Source organism: Rhincodon typus, chromosome 29 (genome assembly GCF_021869965.1).
Source record: "Rhincodon typus isolate 14 chromosome 29, sRhiTyp1.1, whole genome shotgun sequence".
NCBI lineage: Eukaryota > Metazoa > Chordata > Chondrichthyes > Orectolobiformes > Rhincodontidae > Rhincodon > Rhincodon typus.
The window spans coordinates 3,665,509-3,674,566 of NC_063360.1; the positions used below are offsets into that span (position 1 = coordinate 3,665,509).

At 41.3% G+C, this 9,058-nt stretch overlaps 1 protein-coding gene across 1 annotated transcript in view; it reads right to left on the reverse strand.

Moving 5' to 3' along the window:
- The window catches only part of LOC109925624 (paralemmin-1-like), a 61,587-nt gene that overhangs the window by 47,061 nt on the left and 5,468 nt on the right, over window positions 1–9,058 (reverse strand). The window contains exons 2-3 of the mRNA XM_048613890.1: window positions 6,856–6,976; window positions 893–1,023 (exon numbers count right to left, since the gene is read on the reverse strand). Coding sequence (XP_048469847.1) covers window positions 893–1,023; window positions 6,856–6,976 — 252 coding nt within the window. The remainder of the gene's footprint in view (window positions 1–892; window positions 1,024–6,855; window positions 6,977–9,058) is intronic.

Consider the following 9,058-nt stretch of genomic DNA (forward strand, 5'->3'; position numbering starts at 1 on the left):
TATCTAGCCAATAAATGTTGGCCTAGACAGCATGAGATGGGGAAAGAAAGATCTGCCAACCACATCCACTGTGATTAACAATAAGCCAGACCCATAGTAATATGGCTACCTTTGAAACAGACCAACTGGCCAGTTGTTTTAAGAGCAATTACAGACGATTGGGTGTGCTTTATCCTTCAGATGGTTTCCTACACTCCATTGCCATGTAATGTCTTGGGAGAGATCAAAACCCAGGACAACTAAAAGGATACTGGGAGACAATGTCTGTTGTGATTAATGATACAAGATTTTTAAAACATTCGCTCCTGATATGGAAACATGTCTATCATCTTGTTGACAGAATTAAAGAATCTTATTCTGACTACATTTACCATCAAAGGTTCACATGCCTATCATGTTGTCTTTATTTCTCATTTACCTAACCTATATATATATCTACAGTGTAGTGTAAAATTATTTCTTTATTTTCTATATTTTTTGTACTTAAGATTTGTACCTAGGTACTTTGTACCTAAGATGGTGCCGTGTGTTGGGGACATTGTACACTTTTCACTGAATTCCTGTTCTTTTGTAACTTAATACACGTGACAATAAACCTAATTCTAATTCTAATGTTTTCTCATCAAACTTTGCTCCAATGGACACTTGTCATTAAAGTGTTAGAAAGCCAAGAATTAGAATCATCTTTGTTGCAATGGACAACGAGTGCCTGATGTAAGGCCTGGATCAACCTGGATACATTATGCCACTGCCCACTGTCCGTGAGGGAACATAAGACCATGTTTGAGATAACACATTCCACTTGGTACTGATTATAGGATAGCGGTAACTTGGTGTTTTTGGTTTTATCTCTTGTACATTACAGCTGATGATCAGGCGGCCTGCCAGTTACCTCAGGATGGTCTCCTCCATCTGTTTAGTTTTGTCATTGTCCTCCTGGAGCTGTTTCTTCATTCCCTCATCCTCCTCTGCTGCCGATGATGGAGTTCCCTCCAGCAGCCATCGTTCCCGCAGAGCCTTGGACTGTGAGAGGAAATGAAATCGGAATCAGTACAGAACACAGTGCTCTCTGACCCCCCCACATCTGCACTATTGGACACACCGGGCTGAGCTTTCATTTTGAGTGCGGTTCCAATATATTTTTACATCCTTTCTAAATTTGAAAGCTCGCCTGCATATTTTTAACCCACTCAATACTCAGAAAGTTCCCTGTGGAACATTAGGAGACTTTTTATTACCTGTAATGAAATAAAACCTTTGTACCTGTGCAATTTGCCGTCTGCACAATTTCACCTTAAGTGGTCATTTCATTTTTTCAAAATCATACTTTGGTCCCAATTTCTAATTTGTATTTGTCAAGAAAATTGCCTATGTAAACATGTCATGGTGCAATTACACTGTACAGATAGTGTTAGTGCTATAGTACCTCTGTTGTTCACATCTTCTATGCTTCCTAAATTGCCACGACTTTTGCCACTTAATGGTAAATCATAACACCAAATCAAAGTATCAGATGGAAACAAGGACACCGAGCATACCATTTAAAACAGGGATTGAATTACATCTTCACAATTTAATCCATTTATTCCACCACCCTCAAAACCTGCTTCATGCACACTGGTCCCCAAGATACACAGTGTCACAAGAGATTGGTTTTCATCTCATTATTGGTCAGAAAAGTCAGAATTTCAATAAATATTTCTTCTGTAAGCTTTGGTATTTGAAGAAAAGGCCATATTTTGGACATTACTGATTCTAATGCACTGCTGTCAAAATACTAGTCAGGGCTTCCTTCAACTGAAAAATTACAAAGACTTCTAGTTCAGAATAAGATCCACCAATTACCCATCTCCCTGTCCTCAAGGATCTCCATGAGCTTGTTGTGTTCCAAAGACCAACTATCATTTAACGTTCCCTTCAAAACCCCAACTCACCCTACTGGGGTGAACTCTTCCAGCACTATGCATTGCCCTGTTTCCTCCAAAGGCCTTATATACACATCGTTCCCTCTCCCTAAAAATAGACATGACATTAAAAAAAGGAGTAGGCCATTTTGCCCCTTGAGCTTGCTCTGCCATTCAGTAGGATCATTGCTGACCTGATTGTATTTGAATTCCATATTCCTACCTACTTACCTCTGTCTTAAAGAAGTTTAATCTATCACCCTGCAGGGCAGGTAGTTCCAAAGTCTCACAACTCTCTGAGAAAAAAATATTCTCTTGTCTGTTGTAAAAGGGTCACCCCTAATTCTTTAAATAGTTGCTCATAATTCTGGTCTCATCAACAATTACATTCACCTTGTCAAGACCATTCAGGATCTTACATTCTTCAGTCAAGGCATCCTTATTTTAATAAACTCCAGTGCAAACAAGCCCAACCTATTCAATCTGTCTACTGATTTCAGGTACCAATCTAGTAAACCTCCTTTAAATCACCTCCAAACACATTTACATCTTAAAGAGACCAAAACTACACACAGTGTTCGAGATGTGGTCTCACCAATGCCCTGTATAACTGTAGTGATTGGAACCACGTGGACCTTGTTGACTACAAGGTCATTGATTGGGGTTGTTAAGCTGGGCCAATCAGGAAAGCCCCGGCTGACTAATATAACCAGGAGATGAGAATCCCCTGAGTTCAGGCAACTGACTCTGAGCTGCTTGGCCACAGCCAGTGTGCTGTGCATGAGTAAATAAAGGGTGACTTGGTGACAGGATACCGGCCTCTGTGCATTTATGTCAACAACTGAAGAATAACATCCTTATTTTATGTTCAGTTCCTCTATAAGGATAGCATTTCTTTAGCTTTTTTTAAATACTTGCTGTACCTCCATACCAACAACTTCACGTACCCGAACACTTAGATCTCTGTGTTCTATGCAGTTTCTGTCTGTTTAAGTAAAACTTTTTTTTTGATATTCTTCTTGCCAAAGTGAACAACTTGGCATTTCCCTACCGTATACACCATCTGGCAGACTTTTCTCTCCACACACTCAATCTATATCCGCCTGCAACCTCCTTCTGTCCTCTTCATACTTTCATACCCATTCCTGTGTGACCTGCAAATTTAGCCCCTATGCCTTTGCTTCTCCTGTACAATCAATTAGAACAAGTTGAGGCTCTTGCATATGCCCCTGCACATTCAGACATTGTCCCATTTACGTGTACTCTCTGTTTTCTGCCAGTCAGCCAATCTTCTATCCATGCTAATATGTTATCTGCCTCACCGTGAGCTCCCAATTTGCATAACAACATTTTAAGTGACACTTTATCAAATGCCTTTTCAAAAACCAAGTATAGTACACGTACAAGGTCCCATTTATTTACAGCGTATGTTACTCTAGAATACTAAAACATTGATTTCCCTTTCACAAAACCATGTTGACTCTACCTGATGAGCTTGGGTCTTTTAAGTGCCCTCAAAATGACCTGCTTAATGATTGATTGGAAGATATCCCCCAAGATCCCTAAGAAGCTAGCTAGTTTATTTTTTTCCGTATCTGTCCCTTCTTGAACAGAGAAGTAATCTTGCTAATTTCCTCCCTCATGGAACCTTTCCAGAAATTACAGACTTTTGGAAAATCAATAGTTTATCCATTTTGGTGTTTCTTTATTCAATGCCTACCAATGAAGGGCCAATGCATGTATCTTTATAAGTAGCACTGCTGAGGTCCTTTAGAAGAGGGGTTCTTGTGGTGTAGGGGTAGTGTGCCCTATCTGTGGTCCAGAATACAGGGGTTCAAGTCCTACCTACCTCAGAAATGTGTTATAATCTGCCTCAGCAGGTTAATTAAAAGAAGGCATTTGGTTCCTTTGGATGAGGTGCTGTTCTGGCACAGTGATAGTGTTCCAATCTCTGGGCCAGGAGACTGGGGTTTAAGTCCAACCTGCTCCAGAGGTGTATAATAACAGCTCCAAACAGGTTGATTAGAAAATCAAAAAGAAGTTTCCTTTAGACAGGGGAATCTCTGCTCTATCAATAGGTGTTCACAGATATTTAAAGTGAGGCAGTAAATTATTTGGCCAAGTTTAGATCCTATCTATCACACCAAGGTCACTAAATAATTTTCAATGAAGAGTTGGTACACTGAACTACCATCTTGGAACAGCTGTATTTCTGAACTGAGAACTATCATTGGCTCTAGATACTTTGTAGAGGGTTTCCAACAGGACATCAAGCAAAGGTACTTCTGAAATGAAATCTGAGCAACACAGATATTCATCTAAAGTTTCTCCATTGCCAGTCTCAAACTACTTACCATATGACACAAACAGGTTGAAATAACAGGATGAAGGGGTTCATTGCCTGTGCTGACAGCATGACACACCTTTGTCAAGAACAGACACACTGATTTTCTGTACTACCATCGAGCTATACTATTATCCATAAATGTAGACAATGAAATATTATAGTGATGCGCTGATATGTTACAGACCAACAGCAGTTCAATAGTGACACCATTTTATAATGTTATTATATACAGATAACTCCCTATAGTAACTCCATGATATAATGTTATATACAGACAGCAACTCTTGTATAGGTACATCACAACATCAGGTTATTAAATACAGATGTTGACTTCCTATAGTAACTAAATGGTGTAATATGTTATATACAGAAGCTGATGCCCTTTCGGAACAGAATGATATAGTGCTATTGCATATAATTAGCAACTCCCTGTAGTAACGTTATGATAGATTATTGTACACAGAGAGTGCCTCCCTACAGTAACATGATGCTACAATGTTATATGTAATGATATAGCATAGTCAGGTATACAATTGCCTACAGTAAATAACATAAAGATAACAAGATCAAGGAACTTAGAAAATGTGAGCTGATGGACTTTGCCAGGCCTGTTATATGCAAAGACTGTATCTGATTTTGGCTGTTCTATCCATAGCCACAGAAATACTGAAGGGTGGCAGGGCAAGTTGATAAAGATGGCCAAAATTTGTACGTGCATTACTCGGAAATATAAACAGAGAAACAGAATGTCGTGTCAGCTGTGGGTGAGCTGATAGCAATTTTATCTCTGGGTCAAGAAGGTTTTAGGTTCATGTCCAACTTCACTGTTGTCAGGACAAATGCTGACACTCTGAGATGGCATACTGCCCTGTCAGAGGCACAGTCCTTTGGATCAGGCATTAAAACAAGGATCAATTTGTCCTCTGGAGTGGATACATAAATAAAATCATTTTGAATAAGAGCAGGGGAGATCTCCTTAAGTGACCTGGCTAATATTTATTTCCTAAAGTAACATCATGATACAACAGTGTTGAATGAACACACATATAATAATTCCCTATGATAAGACCATGCTGAAATTTTATATTAGATTGGGTCTGTCGGACCCTGTTGGAACATCATGCTACAATGCTATTGTGTACTAACATAGTGTTATAATAGTCTCATATGTTCAGCCACTGCTTACTATAACACCAATAAACAATGTTCCCATACATGTGCATTCCATGTCGCACAATATTATCCCACACACTGGCCCAATGACTCACTATGTTAACATCATTATACAGTGGCCTGGATGTTGTGGTAGAAATAATTGTGAGACTACCAGTATTCACAATTAGTATGGAGTAAATTGGACAGTGACTTCTGGAATGTGCACGTACAGAATTAGATCTGAGAATCTGAAAGTGGATGTTTGATTTCTCCACTTGGTCTTAAGGCTTTCTCTACACTGGAACCTGGCTGAGAGACTTGGCATTCAAATATATGAAGGGCAAGAAATTCCTGCTCTTAGTCATTAGTTACTTCCTAAACACACTGGTGTAGTCAGGTGTAAATATTTTAAAAACCATTTTAAATGATATTAATAACAGTCAAATAATCCTTACAGTGTGGAAACAGGCCCTTCGGCCCAACAAGTCCACATTGCCCCTCAGAGCATCCCACCCAGACCCGTCCCCCTATAACCCATGTAATCTACACATCCCTGAACGATATGGGCAATTTCCCATGGCCAATCCACCTAACCTGCGCATCTTTGGACTGTGGGGGGAAACTGGAGCACCCGGAGGAAACCCAGACAGACGTGGGGAGAATGTGCAAATGCCACATAGTCACCTGAGGGTGGATTTGAACCCAGGTCCCTGGTGCTGTGAGGCAGCAGTGCTAACCACTGAGCCACTGTTTGAGTAAACCCCCCAGGTACTTATTTTTGCAATTACATCAGAGATTAATCATTGATGGATATACCTTTTCCGAAGAAGTTAAAGAATTAAAGGTTGGATTTTCATAGCACTGGGAAGTCTAAGTAGGGTTTTAAAAACTGGGGTGTTTGGAGCTTAGATGTGGGTATCTTGACCCCATTTCAGATATATCTAGTTTTGGCCAATAGGGGAAAGTTGACAAACTGACCCAGTTTTGGCCTTAAACCCACAGTGTTAGGATCATGAATTGATGGAGCAAGTGTAAATGAACGAATGAATGTTTTCTTGTCACATATATCTTGGCAGATACAGTGTTCTGTCGCTACAATATGGCACCATTTTGAGGTATAAAAGTGTGAAAAGAAAATATTTAAATTGAGTTCATCTTCATCGGCCAGGGTCCCAAATATGGCTCCAGGACTTTCACAAGGTCCATGCTCTGGGCCTACTGCCGCCAGGAGTCCTTGCTCCTTCATCACTGCGGCCAATGCCTCGCCGCCAATTCCAGGAGTCCATGCATCAGGCCTACAATGCCAGGAGTTCCTGCTCTGCTCATCACTGATGCCGTTCCAGCCTCCCCACGACATCAAGAACATGAAGAAAAGGAGAAGAAAAGAAAGAAAGACGGAAAGGAGAGAAAAAAAGAAGGGTGCGGCCAGCCTTGAGCGGACGGGCATACCATGCTAGAGCCGCAATCTTGATTAGCTCGGCCCACTTTCTCCTCCGCGCTGCAGGCCCTGGTGCTCCTGCTGCTGCATGCTCCGCGCGCTGCCAAGCCCTCTTCTGCCATGCCGAACACCCTAAAAAGGCCTTAAAAGAGAAAAGGAAAAGAAAACAAAAAAAAAAGAAGCAAAGAAGCAGATGGAGGCAGATGAGCCCTGGACCAGGAGCTCGATTACAGTGCTGCTACTCCTCTGCCATTGCACGACCAAATGGTCTTGAAGGATGAATATGTTCTATGCAACTGCCAAGATCTGGAATTTTTTTTAAATGCCCCGTTCTTTAAACTTAAGAAGAAAGACTCTCTGCTGGATTGCTTTGATTGGCAGGTGTAGGTTAGAGAAAAAAAACACTGGTATCTAGTTGTTTAGTGTCAAATGAATTTGCTGTTTGCATTTCCCCAAGACTATCATCATGTCATTACGAATGCTCGGCTAAGTTTCAAAAGATACAATTATCTCAGCGAAGGATCTAAGTTCACAGCTTGATACGGCTTCAAGAAGCTATTAAAAGATTAGCAGTCTTTGATGTGGGGTCTGAAAGAAGCTTGTTTTTGTAGGAAATTAACCTCTTGAGGACATTGGAAGGCTTTGAATAGATTTTGTGAATGGGAGTTTCTTTTTCATTATCAAGTATGCACAAAAGAGAGCAATATTAGATTGTTAGAAGTTTATTTTCCATCTCCAAATTATTCCGGGGTGTGGGGGAGGGGTTTGGGGGGGAGCGGTGGGGGTCTGTACATGGTGGCTACTGGGTAAGTGGCTATGGCAAAACCATGGAGTGTATGAAGGACCATAGGAGATGGAGGGAGTGTTGAGGAGTGATGAGGGCCTAACAGTTATTAAAACAACTGAGAAGGTCAGAAATCACACGATACCAGGTTATAGTCCAACAGGGTTATTTGAAAACACAAGCCTTCGGAGTCTGTAGGACTTGTCCATCCCAGTCCGACACTGGCACCTCCACAACATAACAACTGAGTAGAAATACCTCAGAACTAGCCTTCGAACCAGGCTGCCTCAGAAAGGTGGCCAAAATCTGGCCTTCTAGAGAATCATTACAATAGAGGAGGGAAATATTCAGCCCAATAAGGTGTCTCTGAGCCTATCCAAAAGGGTACCCTATCTCTCCAAATAAAACAGCTAGGGTCTTAAGTCATGTCTTGGATATGAACGTTGGATCTGACTGAGGGTAGCTGCATTTTAATACATGCCTCCATGAAGACGCACTGGTAATAACCCTCTTCCATTCTGGTGAAACTGTCAGGGGCTGGGATCTCTGGACCTTGCTGTTGGACACTATCCCTGGTGCTACAAAATTTCAGGCCTTTATTTGTCCCAGGAAGCGTTCTTCGATCTGATTGTTTGAGGGGCCACACTACCCTCTGCCTTGCTCCCACACAACTCTGATCCTCTTTTGACAGCAAATCACCAGCAAGAAAGGGTCTCTAAACACCAAGAGTTGCAGCTTAAAATTCCAAGGAAGCAATGGGCAATGTTAAACGTAAATAATGACCCTGTCCCTTCACCACTGACCATAAAATCAAGGCCATTATTATCTAATGTACAAATACAGGAAATCCCCCTCAGGACATCATTAAACAATGTTATCATGTACAGACACAGTGAATAATAGTGATGACAGTATCCGCATCTATAAACATAATTCCCTACAGTAATGGTCATAGTCCAGTGTAGTAATTTAATGTTTACAGGTGATTCAAGCATCTTGTTGGTAGATATGTGCTTTTCTAATGGTTAATGTGAATCTTGCCTCATGTGTTGCACCTTTGGTGTCTCCACAAAGAGGGTGCAAAGTGTTTGGAGGGGGAGGTTGGTGGGAGAGTCATAATACACATAGGAAAGAATAGGAAGGATTGAGTTGATTTCCGTCACATTTCAGAAGTTAAGGAAGAAGTAAAAGAGCTGGACTTCTATAGTGATTGCAATGAGGTTGGCCAGGTGAATCTGATTGAGTATGAGATCCCTGATTGGGCTGTTAACCTGGGCCAATCAGACAGCCCTGGCTGACAGATATAAACAGGAGTCCCAGGGATTCTCCTCACTCTAGGGACTGAGCTGGCTGGTCAGAGTCCCTTAATGGTGCACATGTAAAGACTGGGTGACTGGGTGACTGGGTGACTGGGTGACTGGGTGACTGGG